This window comes from Phyllobates terribilis, unplaced genomic scaffold (assembly GCF_046119375.1).
Source record: "Phyllobates terribilis strain yellow unplaced genomic scaffold, ASM4611937v1 Scaffold_70__1_contigs__length_7381418, whole genome shotgun sequence".
Taxonomy (NCBI): domain Eukaryota; kingdom Metazoa; phylum Chordata; class Amphibia; order Anura; family Dendrobatidae; genus Phyllobates; species Phyllobates terribilis.
Window position 1 is genome coordinate 6,707,637 of NW_027362830.1, and position 21,530 is coordinate 6,729,166.

The following is a 21,530-nucleotide window of genomic DNA, read 5'->3' on the forward strand; positions in this document are numbered from 1 at the left end:
AGACTGGGAGGTGCTGAGTTTCCTTCAGGTGTTCCCTGTTCAAAGTGATGACCAAGTCAGTTGTAGCTGCAGCTCTCTGTGGTTTGTTCCCTCTGCGCTTTGTGCGCAGAATTCAGATATTCTGATCTTCTGTTGCCGGACCCTGGATTTGCCTATTGACTACCCGTTTTTATTACCCCTTTTGCCTTGACACACCCTGAGCTTGGAATTCTGACTCTAGACTGTGACCTGACTAGGCCTTTGTCTTTTCCCTCTGTTTATAACGTACCCTCCTGGCTCTTGACCTAGGACTAGTGATGAGCAAGCACTAAAATGCTCTGGTACTTGTTGCTCGGGTCGAGCAAATTGGAATACTCGGGTGCTCAACCCGAGCAACGAACCCAATGTAAGTCTATGGGAAACTTGAGTATTTTTCAGGCGGCTCCCCCCAGTTGAATTTTTTTTAATAGTTCCGCAACAAGGGCCTTCTGGTACTGTCCCATTTTTCTAGACCTGTCCGCCTCAGGAATAAGAGATAGAAAGTTCTCCTTGTAGAATGGGTCTAGAAGTGTCACCAACCAGTGACTGTCACCCAAAATTTGAGAATGCGAGGGTCACAGGAAAGGCAGTGTAACATAAATTCAGCCATGCGTGCCGGACTGCTAACAGGCAAGACTTCCGTGTTCTCACCAAGAGGATGACTGACCATGCTCTCCTCCTCCGTCCTAACGCCATCCACACTGAACTGTTTAGGTAGTACCGTCTATAGCGCATGGAACTAGTTCCTGTCCTTCCCCCCTCCTCCTCTTCCTCATTGTCACTCAATCCACATTGGGATGAGATGAGGCTGGGCTGTGTGTAATCACCCTATATGGTTCCTTGCTCCATCTCATCGTGCTCCGCCTGCAATGCATCCTCTTTAATTGTGAGCAGAGAGCGTTTCAGAAGACAGAGAAGTGGGATGGTGGCGCTAATTATGACGTCATCGCAGCTCACCATCTTGGTGGAGTCCTCAAAGGTTTGGAGGATGGTACATATGTCTGACATCCATGTCCACTCCTGAGGTCTTATGTGTGGAGTCTGAACTGAATACCGACGGCTTTGTTGATGCTGGTACTCAACAACTGCCCTCTTCTGCTCACAAATCCATCCCAACATTTGCAGTGTAGAGTTCCAACGCATGGGGACATCACATACCAGTCAGTGAGCCGGAAACTGCAAATGCTGCTGAAGCACGGCAAGGGCGGCGGAAGCTGTAGGTGACTTTCTAAAATGGACGCACAGGCGGCGTACTTTAACAAGCAGATCCGGAAGCTCCAAGTATGTTTTGAGAAACCGCTGAACCACGAGGTTAAGCACATGGGACAGGCATAATACCTGTGTGAGCTCGCCTCACCTCAGAGCCGCCACAAAGGTTCCGGCCATTGTCACACATGGCCATGCCTGGCTGTAGGTTCAGCGGTGTGAGCCAAAGATCTGCCTGCTCTTTCAGAGCTGCCCACAACTCTTCAGCATTGTGCGGTTTGTCACCTAAGCATATTAGCTTCAGCACAGCCTGTTGCCGCTTGGCTAAGGCAGTTCTGCAGTGCTTCCAGCTTGTGACTGATGAGGTCTTTTCAAAGATGGAGGCTGAAGAGGAGGAGGTGCAGGAGCTTTAGACTGTGGGGGCAACCCTGGTTGACCTAGGGCCCACAATCTTCGGCGTTGGGAGGATGTGTTCCGTCCCAAGGTGCGACTGGGTCCCGGCTTCCACCATGTTAACCCAGTATGCCATCAGCGAGATGTACCGTCCCTGCCCACAAGCACTTGGGGTACAATAGGGCACTTTTAGAATTGAGCAGCAGTGCATATGCTTCGTCTGAGCTCTGTTCTTGCCTTATGGGGCGGCCAAGCACTCTGCTTTTTCCAGCAGCCCCATTGAGAATGAACGGAGTAATGGTTGGGCATCCAACCAGCAGCTCCATTTTGTAACAGGGATAGAAAGTCCCTGTTTTGCCAATCAGAGCTGGTCCCAGTGGTCTCACACTCACTGATCAGCAAATTATCACCTATCCCATAGTTAAATGATAACTTGTTTTCACTGAAAAATCGCTTTAAAGTGACTCGTGGTCAAATATTTAAGTGCTCCTTCCCATCTAATTGTTTTTTTTCTCTATCTCTGCCCTCCCTCTATTTTGATTGACAGATGTGGATTTATAGAACCAGAGAAGGGCGGAAATAGATGGAAACAAAGCATGTGGGAAGATGCACTTAAATGTTTGGCAGCACCAAGGGTGCATTGAGCAATTGTGTGTGCTTTGTTTGGACAGTCATTCTGTGCTGACAGAGTCTCATTAAGGCCCTCAGACATATTGGATAGCTGTCAGTCCTACAGCCATCTCTCCTTACTATCACATACACAGGAGCAGTTCACCAAACATTCTTGTGCTCTCTATTAGCAGACGTCTGGCTCCTCTAACGGCAGCTTATCTTTAGAGAGAACAAGAGGATCAACCATTGGAATTCCATCACGCTGGATCCTTCCCTTTCCTCACAAACTATCGAACGAAAGTCAAGAGGCCCCAATATACATCAGACTGTGGCTGAACCTGCAGACTTTAGCCTTATGTGCATGGAAGCCTTAGAGTAACCAGTAGAATAGACAGTATGGTGTGCACAGAGATGATGAGCCTCAGTGCAGCAACTGTGATCTAGTTATCTCTGTAGTGAGACAGCTACAATGGAGTTGCTGTACAGAGAATATCTTTATACCCAGTATGGTGTGTACAGAAATCATGAACCTCATTGCAGCAACTCCGATCGCTTCATCTCTGTAGTGAGACAGTTAGAATGGAGTTGCTGTACAGAGAACATCCTTATAGACAGTACAGTGTGTCCAGAAATCATGAACCTCAGTGCAGCAACTCAGATCACATCATCTCTGTAGTGAGACAGCTAGAATGGAGTTGCGGCAGGGAACTATTTCTTGGCACACAATTAAACAAGATTACAGCCCCAATTCATAAAGAGCAGAATTTTGTATGCCAGTCTTCTGGGGGATATATCCGGAACTAAATTGCCCAAAAAAATGTGCCTAAGTATTAACAGGCAGGTTGTTGCTTCTTACAAGCCTGTTGTGCACGCCGCCAATCTTCCCCGCCACAGAGCGGTCACAGACCGATGCTGCCAGGGATTCCGATGTCTCTGCTGACGTGGCGGAGTATGGCTTTCAAAGTCATTCTGATTGACCTCCGGCTCCATGGGTTAGGTAGTGGCAATCCAGTTGTCAATCTGTCGGTAGTCCCGCACTGTCAACAGAGCAGAAAAGAAGCCCCGTTCTGTCGACATGACGTCAGCAGAGGCAGCTGAATCCTCGATAGGAGCGGTCTGTGATTGCTCTGTGATGGGAAAAAATGGTGCCGGGCACAACAGGCAGGTAAGTAGCAATTACCTGCCTGTTAATGCATAGGCACATTTTTTGTTTTTCATAAAGTTCTGCATATCCCCTTTAAAGGGAACCTGTCATGTCCTGTGTACTATGTAAACTGCCCCCATTGCGTTATTAGTGATGCAATGTGCATCACTAACACTTTTTTTCATTAAAATCAGTGCTAATATCATTAGTATAAAGAACTTTATACACTTGTATCATACAGTTATATGAAAAAGTTTGGGCACCCCAATTAATCTTAAGCTTAATGTTTTATAAAAATTGGTGTTTTTGCAACAGCTATTTCAGTTTGATATATGTAATAACTGTTGGACACAGTAATGTTTCTGCCTTGAAATGAGGTTTATTGTACTAACAGAAAAGGTGCAATCTGCATTCAAACAAAATTTGACAGGTGCGTAAGTATGGGCACCCTTATCATTTTCTTGTTTTAAATACTCCTACCTACTTTTTACTAACTTACTAAAGCCCTTTTTTGTAACCTCATTGAGTTTTAACTTCATAGCCAGGTGTATGCAATCATGAGAAAAGCTACTTAAAGTGGCCACTTGCAAGTTGTTCTCCTGTTTGAATCTCCTCTGAAGAGTGGCATCATGGGCTCCTCAAAACAACTGTCAAATGATCTGAAAACAAAGATTATTCAACATAGTTGTTCAGGGGAAGGATACAAAAAGCTGTCTCAGAGATTTAACCTGTCAGTTTCCACTGTGAGGAACATAGTAAGGAAATGGAAGAACACAGGGACAGTTCTTGTTAAGGCCAGAAGTGGCAGGCCAAGAAAAACATCAGAAAGGCAGAGAAGAAGAATGGTGAGATCAGTCAAGGACAATCCTCATACCACTTCCAGAGAGCTGCAGCATCAACTTGCTGCAGATGGTGTCACTGTGCATCGGTCAACTATACAACGCACTTTGCACAAGGAGAAGCTGTATGGGAGAGTGATGCGAAAGAAGCCATTTCTGCAAGCACGCCACAAACAGAGTCGGCTGAGGTATGCAAAAGCACATTTGGAGAAGCCAATTTCTTTTTGGAAGAAGGTCCTGTGGACTGATGAAACCAAGATTGAGTTGTTTGGTCATACAAAAAGGCGTTATGCATGGCGGCAAAAAAACACAGCATTCCAAGAAACACACTTGCTACCCACAGTAAAATTTCGTGGAGGTTCCATCATGCTTTGGGGCTGTGTGGCCAATGCCGGCACCGGGAATCTTGTTAAAGTTGAGGGACGCATGGATTCCACTCAGTATCAGCAGATTCTTGACAATAATGTTCAAGAATCAGTGACAAAGTTGAAGTTACGCAGGGGATGGATCTTTCAGCAAGACAATGATCCAAAACACCGCTCCAAATCTACTCAGGCATTCATGCAGAGGAACAATTACAATGTCTGGAATGGCCATCCCAGTCCCCAGACCTGAATATCATTGAACATCTGTGGGATCATTTAAAGAAGGCTGTCCATGCTCGGCGACCATCAAACCTTCATCCAGGATCCAGGAAATCATTAAAAGCTACAGGAAGCGACTAGAGGCTGTTATTTTTGCAAAAGGAGGATCTACTAAATATTAATGTCACTTTTCTGGTGAGGTGCCCAGACTTATGCAACTGTCAAATTTTGTTTGAATGCAGATTGCACATTTTCTGTTAGTACAATAAACCTCATTTCAAGGCAGAAACATTACTGTGTCCAACAGTTATTACACATATCAAACTGAAATAGCTGTTGCAAAAACACCAATTTTTATAAAACATTAAGCTTAAGATTAATAGGGGTGCCCAAACTTTTTCATATAACTGTACCTGCTCGTTTAGTCATAGGGGTGTGATTCCTCGCATTCAGTCAGGGCTGGCACAGCCAACGCATTTCTCAGTGCACATATTTGCGCTGACATGACATGACATACTGCGCAAGCGCCCCATACTCACGTCAGCACAAATTGGGAGCACTGAGAACTCAAATGAACGGGCGGTGCCAGCCCTGACTGAATGCGAGGAATCAAACCCCTATGATTCGAAGCACAGTGCGCTGTGTCTGCTAGTAATGATGGCACTGGCGACACAAGCACAATTATAGGCGCAGTGTCGCCTCTACCGTCATTACTACAAGACACAGCCGCACAGCGCACTGCACGCGGCCATGCCTGAAGACAGTGCCGGCGGGCAGCAGCAATCAAGCTGCGGAGCAGGGGGTGCAGGAAGGGGGGTGACTCCTATGGGGCCCCCCCAGCTCACGGGATCCATAGCAGTCGCATGGTCTGCCGCCATATAGATCATTTGTGACATATTTACCTTTTTGATATTTCATCTGATCAGACACATTCCCCCTTGGTACACCATTGTTCTACCCTGTTTTAGCTAATGGTCTCCATGATCCCTGGAACATATGCTGGGGATAGCCTCATGTAGTACGCCTCTCCCCAGAGCTCCGTACACTCTGCACAATGTCCGTGCTGTACGTTATGGTGACTGTCGGGGGCGCTCTTTTACGCCTCTCCCCAGAGCTCCGTCCACTCTGGACAATGTCGGTGCTGTACATTATAATGACTGTCGGGGGTGCTCTTTTACGCCTTTCCCCGGAGCTCCGTCCACTCTGCACAATGTCGGTGCTGTACATTATGGTGACTGTCGGGGCGCTCTTTTACACCTCTCCCTGGAGCTCCGTCCACTCTGCACAATGTTGGTGCTGTACATTATGGTGACTGTCGGGGGCGCTCTTCTTTTACGTCTCTCCCCGGAGCTCCGTCCACTCTGCACAATGTCGGTGCTGTACATTATGGTGACTGTCGGGGGCGCTCTTTTACGCCTCTCCCCGAAGCTCTATCCACTCTGTACAATGTCTGTACTGTACGTTATGGTGACTGTCGGGGGCGCTCTTTTACGCCTCTCCCCGGGGCTCCGTCCACTCTGCACAATGTCTGTGCTGTACATTATGTTGACTGTCGGGGGCGCTCTTTTACGCCTCTTCCCGGAGCTCCGTCCACTCTGCACCATGTCGGTGATGTACATTATGGTGACTGTCGGGGGCGCTATTTTACGCCTCTCCAAAGAGCTCCGTCCACTCGGCACAATGTCGGTGCTGTACGTTATGGTGACTGTCGGGGGCACTCTTCTTTTACACCTCTCCCCAGAGCTCCGTCCACTCTGCACAATGTCGGTGCTGTACATTATGGTGAATGTCGGAGGCGCTCTTCTTTTACGCCTCTCCCCAGAGCTCCGTCCACTCTGCACAATGTCGGTGCTGTACATTATGGAGACTGTCGGGGGCGCTCTTTTACGCCTCTCCCCGGAGCTCCGTCCACTCTGCACATTGTCAGTGCTGTACTGTTATGATCTGCTTAAGAGACTAAGGAAAGGAAGGAGATCTGTCCCTACAACAGAACTAAACTAGATCCCTACGATGTAACGGGGAACCTGATCCTGTGATCAGACCCGCTAAAGTCCTCGGCTAGTCTGAACGCAGACCTATAGATGTGGGGGAGGGATCCCTACGAGATCTAAGGACTGGGATTTAGTTGGACACCTCCTAGCAGAAATAGAAGCAGTCAAAGACAAACACACAACAAAAAGCGAAGAGGTCAGAGGACCTAGCAAAAACTAACAGGGAACGGCAATAGAGTTACAAGCTAGCTCAACAGTAGTAAATACAAATGAAGTCCAGCAAAGCCAGGAGGGCGGAGCCGGATTAAATAGGCAAAATGGTCATGTGACCAGCAAACTAAAAAAAAACTAACAGGAGAGTTGTAACAGTACCCCCTCTTCTAAGAGGATCCTCCGGATCCCCTAGGCCCAGGCTTACCAGGAAACCTCCTGTGAAACGCTCGGACAAGTCTGGAGGCAGAAACATCATCCACCCTCACCCATGAGTTATCCTCAGGTCCGAAACCCTTCCAAGCGACGAGATACTGCAAACTCCCTCTATACCGTCTAGAACTTAGGATGCGGGAAATTTCATATTCCCAGTCCTCCACCACCGGAGGAACAGTGGCAGAGGCGTCACCATCCGACACATCAGCTTTTTTCAACAGAGAAACATGAAACACCGGATTAATCCTCCAGGACGTAGGAACCTCCAGCCTAACAGCAGATTGGTTAACTATCTGAAGTACCTTAAAGGGCCCTATGAACTTGGGACCCAATTTTTTAGAAGGAATCCTCAATCGCAGATTCTTAGAGGACAACCAAACCATGTCACCAACAGCAAACAAAACCTCTTGCCGTTTCCTATCAAAGTACCTCTTAGATTTTTTGTTAGCCTCCTGAAGATTACCACGCACATCCGTCCAAACTCTCTCCAAATCACCGGAAAAACTCTCCTCCTCAGGCACAGCCGAAACCAATTTGGAAAATGACCCAAAAGACGGATGTCTCCCAGAACAACAAAAAAAAGGCGAACACCCAGCAGAAGAGGATGTATGGTTGTTAAGAGCAAATTCAGCAAGTGGCAGAAACTCAGACCACCCCTCTTGATTGTCTGCCACAAAACAACGCAAGAACTGCTCAACATCCTGGTTCTTCCTTTCTGTCTGGCCATTAGACTCAGGATGATATCCGGATGAAAACGACAAATGAACTCCCAACCTGTCACAAAAGGCACGCCAAAAACGAGCCACGAACTGAGGTCCCCTATCAGAAACAATGTCAGTAGGAACACCATGTAGTCTGACAATCTCCTTGACAAAGGCCTTAGCGAGTGTCTTAGCGCAAGGCAGTTTGATGAAGGGAACCAAGTGACACATCTTGCTAAAACGGTCCACGACCACCCAGATGACCGTGAAACCTTCAGAGGGAGGAAGGTCAGTAATAAAGTTCATAGCCAGATGTGTCCAAGGTGCACTAGGAACCTCCAGAGGGCAAAGCAACCCCGCAGCAGGAGCATGCGAAGACTTGGATCTTGCACACACAGTACATTGGCGCACCCACTTAATGACTTCCTTCTGCCATCCAGGCCACCAAAAACTGCGACCCACAAGTCTCTTGGTCTCAGAAATTCCTGGATGACCTGCCAACCGAGACTCATGACACTCAACAAACAAATCTCTCCTAAAGGTCCTAGGCACAAACAACCTCCCATGGGGAGAGTTAGATGGGGCATTCTCCTGTGCTTTAAGAATCTCATCCTCCAAAACGGAGTCCAAAGCAGCAATCACAACACCTTCTTGTAAAATGGTCTCCTCCTCCTCCTCAACACCGACCATGGGAGAAAAGCTGCGAGACAAAGCATCCGCTTTAACATTCTTGGTACCCGGGATGTAAGTAACGGAAAAATTAAACCGCGAGAAAAAAAGTGCCCACCTAGCCTGACGGGCATTCAAGCGCTTGGCAGCATCAAGATAGATCAGATTTTTATGATCAGTGAAAACCTGAACGGAAAATTCAGCATCTTCCAAGAGGTGACGCCAGTGTTCAAATGCGAGTTTAATCGCCAGCAAGTCCCGATTACCAATATCGTAATTAAGTTCAGTCGCGGAAAATTTTTTTGAAAAAAAGGCACAGGGATGTACTCCATCCTTGTTTTCCTGAGACAACACCGCACCAACCCCCACCGAAGAAGCATCAACCTCAACCAAAAACGGCTTAGTCACATCAGGCTGCATAAGGATGGGAGCAGAGGTGAACCTCTCCTTTAAAAACACAAAAGCTTCAATGGCCTCAGAAGTCCACTGAACCGCATTAGCACCTTTCCTGGTGAGATCGGTCAGTGGTTTGACAATAATAGAAACATTTTTTATGAATTTTCTGTAATAATTGGCGAAACCCAAAAACCTCTGTATCGATTTCAAACCAATAGGCCTAGGCCATTCCTGCACAGCTTGAACTTTAACCGGGTCCATCTCAAAACCTTCACTGGAGATAATGTAGCTCAAAAAACTAATTCTCTGTACAGCGAACTCACATTTCTCCAGCTTAGCAAAAAGTGAATTGTCCATTAATAACTGTAATACCTCACGTACGCTCCGCCAATGAGACTCCAGATCCGGCGAATAAATCAAAATGTCATCCAAATACACAACCACATTTTTGCCGATTAAAGGTCTAAGGATATCATTAATAAGATTCTGAAAAAATGCTGGAGCATTGGTGAGACCAAAAGGCATAACCAGATTCTCAAAATGACCCACAGGAGTGTTAAAAGCAGTCTTCCATTCATCACCCTCCTTCATGCGCAACAAATTGTATGCCCCCCGGAGATCAATTTTAGAGAACCACTTGGCCCCTACTAACTGGTTAAATAAATCGGGAATCAATGGCAGTGGGTAAGGATTGCGTACAGTAATTTTATTAATCTCACGAAAGTCCAGACAAGGACGTAAACTGCCATCTTTTTTTTTTACAAAAAAAAACCAACAGCCACAGGAGACTTGGAAGGCCTAATGTGACCGGCGGCCAAGCTTGTCTGTATGTATTCCTCCAAAGCCTTTCTCTCAGGAATAGTAAGATTAAATAAACGACTCTTAGGAAGAGTCGCTCCAGGGACAAATTCAATGGTACAATCATAGTCTCTATGGGGAGGCAAAACCTGCGACTCCTCCTCAGAAAAAACTCTCCAAAAATCCTGAATAGGTACAGGCAATTCCCCTCTATCCACAGCAGCAATGCGCCCTTTACAACACTTGTCATAACACTTAGGGCTCCAGGACTTAATTTCATTGGTAGACCAATCCAGCACAGGATTGTGCAATTTCAACCAGGGTAACCCCAATATTACTGGAGAAGGCAAATTATTCAATACCACCAAATCCAAATTCTCTTGATGAATACCATTAATAGTGAGGGGAAATTCACAGACCTTGTGAGTAACACTCTTCAAGGGAGAGCCATCCACAGAAACCACAGCAATAGGGGATGACAAAGTTTTAGGTTCTAATTTAAGTTTTTCCAAGAATCCCCCATCAATCACATTCAGAGTAGATCCACAATCCACAAATACCCGAAATTCAATTAATTCATCCTGAGCAGCAGTAGTGGCAGATAGGAATACTCCCTTAGAATTTAAACAGGCAATACGGGCATGACTGACCTTTTTTTTTTCTTTCTTCATACGAAGCACACAGCTTTTAATAAAATGACCAGAATTTCCGCAATAGAAACACAAGCCTTCAGAAAGTCGGCGGTCTTTTTCCTGAGAGCGGGGTGCCATCGCCCCAATTTCCATCGGCTCTCCATTGTCAGCACAGAACCTCTCAGAACTCGAAGCTGACATAGCAGAGGATTTGCTCACATTAACCCTTTCACGCAGTCTCCTGTCCACCCGTATAGCTAATTGCATTGCCTCCTGCAAGTTTCCAGGTGTGGGATAAGCAATCAGTAAATCCTTTACCCTTTCACATAGCCTTGCAAGAAACAAGCTTTTCAAAGCAGAATCGTTCCACCACACCTGGGCAGACCACCGACGGAAGTGAGAACAATATTTTTCCACATTACCTGATCCCTGTCTCAAACGTCTTAATTCAGACTCAGCAGATGAGACACGATCAGGATCATCGTACAAGAAACCCAACGCAGAAAAAAAAACTATCCACTGATCTAAAGCACGGATCACTAGGTTGGAGAGAGAAGGCCCATCCCTGAGGATCTTTGCGCAAAAGTGACATTATGAACCCTATGCGCTGTGATTCATCACCAGAGAATCCGGGTCTCAAACGAAAATATAATAGACAAGCATTTAAAAGGAAAAAAAATAGATCAGGCAGACGTACCTTAGGTTCAACAAAATGCGCTCCAGAACAGCTACTCACGTGTTGTTGGAGCTTGGTCACCTCCAGAGAGAGTCCCTGCAAGCGTTGAGCCAAATCTTGCACCGAGACTATGATGGAAAACTGGAGGTCTTTCCTTAGAGAAATTTTTTTTTTTTTTTTACTGGGCTGGACTTACTGTTATGATCTGCTTAAGAGACTAAGGAAAGGCAGGAGATCTGTCCCTACAATAGAACTAAACTAGATCCCTACGATGTAACGGGGAACCTGATCCTGCGATCAGACCCGCTAAAGTCCTCGGCTAGTCTGAACGCAGACCTATAGATGTGGGGGAGGGATCCCTACAAGATCTAAGGACTGGGATTTAGTTGGACACCTCCTAGCAGAAATAGAAGCAGTCAAAGACAAACACACAACAAAAAGCGAAGAGGTCAGAAGACCTAGCAAAAACTAACAGGGAACGGCAATAGAGTTACAAGCTAGCTCAACAGTAGTAAATACAAATGAAGTCCAGCAAAGCCAGGAGGGCGGAGCCGGATTAAATAGGCAAAATGGTCATGTGACCAGCAAACTAAAAAAAAACTAACAGGAGAGTTGTAACATGTACATTATGGTGACTGTCGGGGGCGCTCTTTTACGCCTCTCCCCGGAGCTCCGCCCTCTCTGCACAATGTCTGTGCTGTACATTATGGTGACTGTCGGGGGCACTCTTTTACGCCTCTCCCCGGAGCTCAGTCCACTCTGCACAATGTCTGTGCTGTACATTATGGTGACTGTCGGGGGCGCTCTTCTTTTACGCCTCTCCCCAGAGCTAAGTCCACTCTGCACAATGTCGGTGCTGTACATTAGGTGACTGTAGGGGGCGCTCTTTTACGCCTCTCCCCGGAGCTCCGTCCACTCTGCACAATGTCTGTGGTGTACATTATGGTGACTGTCGGGGGCGCTCTTTTACGCCTCTCCCCGGAGCTCCGTCCACTCTGCACATTGTCAGTGCTGTACGTTATGGTGACTGTGAGGGGCGCTCTTTTACGTCTTTCCCTGGAGCTCCGTCCACTCTGCACAATGTCTGTGCTGTACATTATGGTGACTGTCGGAGGCGCTCTTCTTTTACGCCTCTCCCCAGAGCTCTGTCCACTCTGCACAATGTCGGTGCTGTACATTAGGTGACTGTCGGGGGCGCTCTTTTACGCTTTTCCCCGGAGCTCTGTCCACTCAGCACAATGTCCATGCTGTACGTTATGGTGACTGTCGGGGGCGCTCTTTTACGCCTCTCCCCGGAGCTCCGTCCACTCTGCACAATGTCCGTGCTGTACGTTATGGTGACTGTCAGGGGCACTCTTTTGCGCCTCACCCCGGAGCTCCGTCCGCCCTGCACAATGTCGGTGATGTACATCATGGTGAATGTCGGGGGCGCTCTCTTCTTTTACGCCTCTCCCCAGAGCTCCGTCCACTCTGCACAGTGTCCGTGCTGTACATTATGATGACTGTCGTGGGCGCTCTTTTACGCCTTTTCCTGGAGCTCCGTCCACTCTACACAATGTCTGTGCTGTACATTATGGTGACTGTCGGGGGCGCTCTTTTACGCCTCTCCCCGGAGCTCCGTCCACTCTACACAATGTCCGTGCTGTACATTATGGTGACTGTCGGGGGCGCTCTTTTACGCCTCTCCCCGGAGCTCCGTCCACTCTGCACAATGTCGGTGATGTACATTATGGTGACTGTCGGGGGCGCTCTTTTACGCCTCTCCCCAGAGCTCCGTCCACTCTGCACAATGTCAGTACTGTACGTTATGATGACTGTTGGGGGCACTCTTTTACGCCTCTCAACGGAGCTCTGCCCACTCTGCACAATGTCTGTGCTGTACATGATGGTGACAGTCGGGGGCACTCTTTTACGCCTCTCTCCGGAGCTCAGCCCACTCTGCACAATGTCAATGCTGTACATTTTGGTGACTGTTTTGGGGCGCTCTTCTTTTACGCCTCTCCCCAGAGCTCCGTCCACTCTGCACAATGTCAGCGCTGTACGTTATGGTGACTGTTGGGGGCGCTCTTTTACGCCCTTTCTTGGAGCTCCGTCCACTCTACACAATGTCGGTGCTGTACGTTATGGTGACTGTCGGGGGTGCTCTTTTACGCCCTTTCTTGGAGCTCCGTCCACTCTGCACAATGTCTGTGCTGTACATTACAGTGACTGTCGGGGGCGCTCTTCTTTTACGCCTCTCCCCAGGGTTCCGCCCACTCTGCACAATGTCTGTGCTGTACATTATGGTAACTGTCAAGGTCGCTCTTTCACGCCTCTCCCTGGAGCTCCGCCCACTCTGCACAATGTTGATGCTGTATGTTATGGTGACTGTCGGGGGCGCTCTTTTACGCCTTTTCCTGGAGCTCTGCCCACTCTGCACAATGTCGGTGCTGTACATTATGGTGACTGTCGGGGGCGCTCTTCTTTTACGCCTTTTCCTGGAGCTCCGCCCACTCTGCACAATGTTGGTGCTGTACATTACAGTGACTGTCGGGGGTGCTCTTTTACGCCTCTCCCCTGAGCTCCCTCCACTCTGCACAATGTCGGTGCTGTACATTATGGTGACTGTCGGGGGTGCTCTTCTTTTACGCCTTTTCCTGGAGCTCCGCCCACTCTACACAATGTTGGTGATGTAAATTATGGTGACTGTCGGGGGTGCTCTTTTACGCCTCTCCCCGGAGCTCCGTCCACTCTGCACAATGTCTGTGCTGTACATTATGGCGACTGTCGGGGGCGCTCTTTTACGCCTCTCCCCAGAGCTCCCCCCACTCTGCACAATGTCGGTGCTGTACATTATGGTGACTGTCGGGGGCGCTCTTTTTTGCTTTTTCTTGGAGCTCCGCCCACTCTGCACAATTTCAGTGCTGTACATTATAATGACTGTCGGCGGCGCTCTTCTTTTACGCCTCTCCCTGGAGCTCCGCCCACTCTGCACAATGTCGGTGCTGTACATTATGGTGACTGTCGGGGGCGCTCTTTTACGCCTCTCCCTGGAGCTCCGCCCACTCTGCACAATGTCGATGCTGTACATTATGGTGACTGTTGGGGGCGCTCTTTTACGCTCTCCCCAGAGCTCCGCCCACTCTGCACAATGTCGGTGCTGTACATTATGGTGACTGTCGGGGGCGCTCTTTTACGCCTCTCCCCAGAGCTCCCCCCACTCTGCACAATGTCGATGCTGTACATTATGGTGACTGTTGGGGGCGCTCTTTTACGCTCTCCCCAGAGCTCCGCCCACTCTGCACAATGTCGGTGCTGTACATTATGGTGACTGTCGGGGGCGCTCTTTTACGCCTCTCCCCGGAGCTCCCCCCACTCTTTTATATATTACAAAAAACCACAATAATAATATGATTTATTAATCAGGAAAAAAGGAATTTTGACCAAATCCATAAACTATAAGGCTGTGTGCCCACTATGTGTTTTTTAAGTGTTTCCACTGCGAAAACTTTAAAAAAAACGCTTGGTAGAAGGTCTGCCATGTTCCCCAATGATAATCCGCATGTGCTGTGCACATGCTGCGGAAATTTCCGCTGCGGATTATCATTGCGGAAAAAAAACGCAGCACTACCAATTATTTTGCGGAAGCGCGGCGTTTTCGCAGCCATTGACTTTCATTGGGACACATGCGGATATCATGCGATTCAATGTGCGGATAGTACCCGGGTCTGGAGAAGAGGAGACTCTCCGGGGACCATAGAACCTGTAGTTAAAAAAGAATTAATAAAAAAACCCTTATACTCACCTTTCCGGTGTCCCCGGTCTCCTGAGCGGTGCTGCGGTCTCCTTGGCTTCCGACAGTGGTCTGGAAGGACCTTCCGTGAGGTCATCTAGTCATGTGACGGTCACGCTAACGTCAGCGGTCAGGTGATGGTCGTGTGACCCGTCACATGACTAGATGACGTCATGGAAGGTCCTTTTACACCACCGCGAGCCGCAGGGGAGCCAGGACACACCGGAGAGAAGACTGCGGGCCATCAGAAGGGGAGTAGGTTTATTGGTTCTATGGTACCCGGGTCTGGAGGAGTCTCCTGTCCTTCACACCCGGGGGACCATAAGCACATTGAAACGCATGGATTCCGCATCTACAGATATTATGTGATTTAATGCAAGTCAATGGCGGCGAAAATGCAGCAATTCCGCAAAATAATTGGTAGTGCTGTGGATTTTTCCGCAATGATAATCCGCAGTGGAAATGTGCACAGCACGTGTGGATCATCATTGGGCAACAGGGCAGACCTTCTACCAAGCGTTTCTTAAGCGGAATTGCCGCTGCTTAAACGCATAGTGGGCACACAGCCTAACAGTGTAATAAACCCTGTCTGACCTGTGATGCGGCTGCAGGAAAAGCCTCAGACTTTCCAGAAAAAGCAGAAGAGGCGACTACACAGCAGAGTGTATGAGGAGGCGGGAGCAGCGCCATCTAGTGGTGGCAGTGCGGAACTGTGTACAGCGCAGGAGACAATGAGGAGCCGGGAGCAGCGCCATCTCGTGGTGGCAGTGCGGGACTGTGTACAGCGCAGGAGACAGAGGAGCCGGGAGCAGCGCCATCTAGTGGTGGCAGTGCGGGACTGTGTACAGCGCAGGAGACGATGAGGAGCCGGGAGCAGCGCCATCTAGTGGTGGCAGTGCGGAACTGTGTACAGCGCAGGAGACAATGAGGAGCCGGGAGCAGCGCCATCTAGTGGTGGCAGTGCGGGACTGTGTACAGCGCAGGAGACAATGAGGAGCCGGGAGCAGCGCCATCTAGTGGTGGCAGTGCGGGACTGTGTACTGCGCAGGAGACAATGAGGAGCACAGAAGAACAGCTCCGATATAGACACCTCAGCACAGCAGCACTGAGCGCTCCTTCCTGCCATCGGCTCAGCGGTGTGTGAAGGCACCGCCCCTTCGGGTGACATCATCTCGCATGGTCACATGGACCTGACGTCAGCAGAGGTCCTAGGATTCAGCTTCTACTGCAGTGGACTGGAAGAGGCCCCGCCCTTTCTGGTGACGTCATCCACTCAGCAGCTTCCAAACTTCACGCTGCCTTTCCCCACGTGGCTCCTCCTGTTCCGGTGTGCGGCTCTGTGCAGACCCCGCGTCATTCTCTATGCGGATTATTTCTTCCTTCTGTATCGCCGCCATACTCTGCAGCGCTGTGCACAATTATAACACTCGCTTTAGTCCTTATTCACACCTGCGATTCCTATTTGTGTCTCTGCAGTGATTGCGGTTTCCTTTTCTCCTCCAGACAGTAATGGTCTCCCCTCTGTACCGGCCGCTGTAATAACGCTACCTTCTCCCCTGTGACCCCACAAGATAATATTCCCCTCAGAACTCCTCCTATGTGCCCGAAATAGTATAACTGCCCCCTGTGTGCCCCCATATATCAGTAATGTCCCCTGTGTGCCCCCATATATCAGTAATGTCCCCTGTGTGCCCCCATATATCAGTAATGCCCCTGTGTGCCCCCATATATCAGTAATACCCCCTGTGTGCCCCATATATCAGTAATGTCCCCTGTGTGCCCCCATATATCAGTAATGCCCCCTGTGTGCCCCCATATATCAGTAATGCCCCCTGTGTGCCCCCATATATCAGTAATGCCCCCTGTGTGCCCCCATATATCAGTAATGTCCCCTGTGTGCCCCATATATCAGTAATGTCCCCTGTGTGCCCCCATATATCAGTAATGCCCCCTGTGTGCCCCCATATATCAGTAATGCCCCCTGTGTGCCCCCATATATCAGTAATGTCCCCTGTGTGCCCCCATATATCAGTAATATCCCCTGTAAGCCCCATATATCAGTAATGCCCCCTGTGTGCCCCCATATATCAGTAATACCCCCTGTGTGCCCCCATATATCAGTAATGCCCCCTGTGTGCCCCCATATATCAGTAATATCCCCTGTAAGCCCCATATATCAGTAATGCCCCCTGTGTGCCCCCATATATCAGTAATATCCCCTGTGTGCCCCATATATCAGTGATGTCCCCTGTGTGCCCCCATATATCAGTAATGTCCCCTGTGTGCCCCCATATATCAGTAATGTCCCCTGTGTGCTCCCATATATCAGTAATGTCCCCTGTGTGCCCCCATATATCAGTAATATCCCCTGTGTGCCCCATATATCAGTAATGCCCCCTGTGTGCACGAAATAGTATAACTGCCCCCTGTGTGCCCCCATATATCAGTAATGTCCCCTGTGTGCCCCCATATATCAGTAATGTCCCCTGTGTGCCCCCATATATCAGTGATGTCCCCTGTGTGCCCCCGTATATCAGTAATGTCCCCTGTGTGCCCCCATATATCAGTAATGTCCCCTGTGTGCCCCCATATATCAGTAATGTCCCCTGTGTGCCCCCATATATCAGTAATGTCCCCTGTGTGCCCCCATATATCAGTAATGTCCCCTGTGTGCCCCCATATATCAGTAATGTCCCCTGTGTGCCCTCATATATCAGTAATGTCCCCTGTGTGCCCCCATATATCAGTAATGTCCCCTGTGTGCCCCCATATATCAGTAATGTCCCCTGTGTGCCCCCATATATCAGTAATGTCCCCTGTGTGCCCCCATATATCAGTAATGTCCCGTGTGCCCCATATATCAGTAATGCCCCCTGTGTGCCCCCATATATCAGTAATGCCCCCTGTGTGCCCCCATATATCAGTAATGCCCCCTATGTGCCTGAAATAGTATTACTGCCCCCTGTGTGCCCCCATATATCAGTAATGTCCCCTGTGTGCCCCCATATATCAGTAATGTCCCCTGTGTGCCCCCATGTATTAGTAATGTCGCCTATGTGCCCCCATATATCAGTAATGTCCCCTGTGTGCCCCCATATATCGGTATTGTTCATTGTGTGCCCCCATATATCAGTGATGTCCCCTGTGTGCCCCATATGTCAGTAATACCCCCTGTGTGCCCTCATATATCAGTAATGTCCCCTGTGTGCCCCCATATATCAGTAATGTCCCCTGTGTGCCCCCATATATCAGTAATGTCCCCTGTGTGCCCCATATATCAGTGATGTCCCCTGTGTGCCCCCATATATCAGTAATGTCCCCTGTGTGCCCCATATATCAGTGATGTCCCCTGTGTGCCCCCATATATCAGTAATGTCCCCTGTGTGCCCCCATATATCAGTGATGTCCCCTGTGTGCCCCATATATCAGTAATACCCCCTGTGTGCCCCCATATATCAGTAATGTCCCGTGTGCCCCCATATATCAGTAATGTCCCCTGTGTGCCCCCATATATCAGAAATGTCCCCTGTGTGCCCCCATATATCAGTAATGCCCCTGTGTGCCCCCATATATCAGTAATGTCCCCTGTGTGCCCCCATATATCAGTTATGCCCCTGTGTGCCCCCATATATCAGTAATGTCCCCTGTGTGCCCCCATATATCAGTAATGTCCCCTGTGTGCCCCCATATATCAGTGATGTCCCCTGTGTGTCCCCATATATTCGTAATGCCCCCTGTGTGCCCCCATATATCAGTAATGTCCCCTGTGTGCCCCCATATATCAGTAATGCCCCCTGTGTGCCCCCATATATCAGTAATGTCCCCTGTGTGCCCCATGTATCAGTAATGTCCCCTGTGTGCCCCATGTATCAGTAATGTCCCCTGTGTGCCCCATATATCAGTAATGTCCCCTGTGTGCCCCATATATCAGTAATGTGCCCTGTGTGCCCCCATATATCAGTAATGTCCCCTGTGTGCCCCCGTATATCAGTAATGCCCCCTGTGTACCCCCGTATATCAGTAATGCCCCCTGTGTGCCCCCATATATAAGTAATATCCCCTGTGTGCCCCCATGTATTAGTAATGTCCCCTGTGTGCCCCCATGTATTAGTAATATCCCCTGTGTGCCCCATATATCAGTAATGTCCCCTGTGTGCCCCCATGTATTAGTAATGTCCCCTGTGTGCCCCATATATCAGTAATGTCCCCTGTGTGCCCCCATATATCAGTAATGTCCCCTGTGTGCCCCCATATATCAGTAATGTCCCCTGTGTGCCCCATATATCAGTAATGTCCCCTGTGTGCTACCATATATCAGTAATGTCCACTGTGTGCTCCCATATATCAGTAATGTCCCCTGTGTGCCCCCATATATCAGTAATGTCCCCTGTGTGCCCATATATATCAGTAATGTCCCCTGTGTGCCCATATATATCAGTAATGTCCCCTGTGTGCCCCCATATATCAGTAATGTCCCCTGTGTGCCCCCTTATATCAGTAATGTCCCCTGTGTGCCCCCATATATCAGTAATGTCCCCTGTGTGCCCCCATATATCAGTGATGTCCCCTGTGTGCCCCCGTATATCAGTAATGTCCCCTGTGTGCCCCCATATATCAGTAATGTCCCCTGTGTGCCCCCATATATCAGTAATGTCCACTGTGTGCCCCCATATATCAGTAATGTCCCCTGTGTGCCCCCATATATCAGTAATGTCCCCTGTGTGCCCCCATATATCAGTAATGTCCCCTGTGTGCCCCATATATCAGTAATGTCCCCTGTGTGCCCCCATATATCAGTAATGTCCCCTGTGTGCCCCCATATATCAGTAATGTCCCCTGTGTGCCCATATATATCAGTAATGTCCCCTGTGTGCCCATATATATCAGTAATGTCCCCTGTGTGCCCCCATATATCAGTAATGTCCCCTGTGTGCCCCCTTATATCAGTAATGTCCCCTGTGTGCCCCCATATATCAGTAATGTCCCCTGTGTGCCCCCATATATCAGTAATGTCCCCTGTGTGCCCCCATATATCAGTAATGTCCCCTGTGTGCCCCCATATATCAGTAATGTCCCCTGTGTGCCCCCATATATCAGTAATGTCCCCTGTGTGCCCCATATATCAGTAATGTCCCCTGTGTGCTCCCATATATCAGTAATGTCCACTGTGTGCTCCCATATATCAGTAATGTCCCCTGTGTGCCCCCATATATCAGTAATGTCCCCTGTGTGCCCATATATATCAGTAATGTCCCCTGTGTGCCCATATATATCAGTAATGTCCCCTGTGTGCCCCCATATATCAGTAATGTCCCCTGTGTGCCCCCTTATATCAGTAATGTCCCCTGTGTGCCCCCATATATCAGTAATGTCCCCTGTGTGCCCCCATATATCAGTGATGTCCCCTGTGTGCCCCCGTATATCAGTAATGTCCCCTGTGTGCCCCCATATATCAGTAATGTCCCCTGTGTGCCCCCATATATCAGTAATGTCCACTGTGTGCCCCCATATATCAGTAATGTCCCCTGTGTGCCCCCATATATCAGTAATGTCCCCTGTGTGCCCCCATATATCAGTAATGTCCCCTGTGTGCCCCATATATCAGTAATGTCCCCTGTGTGCCCCCATATATCAGTAATGCCCCCTGTGTGCTCCCATATATCAGTAATGTCCCCTATGTGCCCCCATATATCAGTAATGTCCCCTGTGTGCCCCCATATATCAGTAATGTCCCCTGTGTGCCCATATATATCAGTAATGTCCCCTGTGTGCCCATATATATCAGTAATGTCCCCTGTGTGCCCCCATATATCAGTAATGTCCCCTGTGTGCCCCCTTATATCAGTAATGTCCCCTGTGTGCCCCCATATATCAGTAATGTCCCCTGTGTGCCCCCATATATCAGTAATGTCCCCTGTGTGCCACCATATATCAGTAATGTCCCCTGTGTGCCCCCATATATCAGTAATGTCCCCTGTGTGCCCCCATATATCAGTAATGTCCCCTGTGTGCCCCATATATCAGTAATGTGCCCTGTGTGCCCCCATATATCAGTAATATCCCCTGTGTGCCCCCATATATCAGTAATGCCCCCTGTGTACCCCCGTATATCAGTAATGCCCCCTGTGTGCCCCCGTATATAAGTAATATCCCCTGTGTGCCCCCATGTATTAGTAATGTCCCCTGTGTGCCCCCATGTATTAGTAATGTCCCCTGTGTGCCCCCATGTATTAGTAATATCCCCTGTGTGCCCCATATATCAGTAATGTCCCCTGTGTGCCCCCATGTATTAGTAATGTCCCCTGTGTGCCCCCATGTATTAGTAATGTCGCCTATGTGCCCCCATATATCAGTAATGTCCCCTGTGTGCCCCCATATATCAGTAATGTCCCCTGTGTGCCCACATATATCAGTAATACCCCCTGTGTGCCCCCATATATCAGTAATGCCCCCTGTGTGCCCCCATATATCAGTAATGTCCCCTGTGTGCCCATATATATCAATAATGTCCCCTGTGTGCCCCCATATATCAGTAATGCCCCCTGTGTACCCCCATATATCAGTAATGCCCCCTGTGTACCCCCATATATCAGTAATGTCCCCTGTGTGCCCCCATATATCAGTAATGCCCCCTGTGTACCCCCATATATCAGTAATGCCCCCTGTGTGCCCC

General features: G+C 48.8%; 1 protein-coding gene across 1 annotated transcript in view; it reads left to right on the plus strand.

Annotated features, from left to right (window-relative positions):
* Positions 1–14,060: 14,060 nt before the first annotated feature.
* Positions 14,061–21,530, plus strand: part of LOC141194390 (uncharacterized) — a 62,809-nt gene continuing 55,339 nt past the window's right edge. The window contains exon 1 of the mRNA XM_073662295.1: positions 14,061–14,217. Coding sequence (XP_073518396.1) covers positions 14,061–14,217 — 157 coding nt within the window. The remainder of the gene's footprint in view (positions 14,218–21,530) is intronic.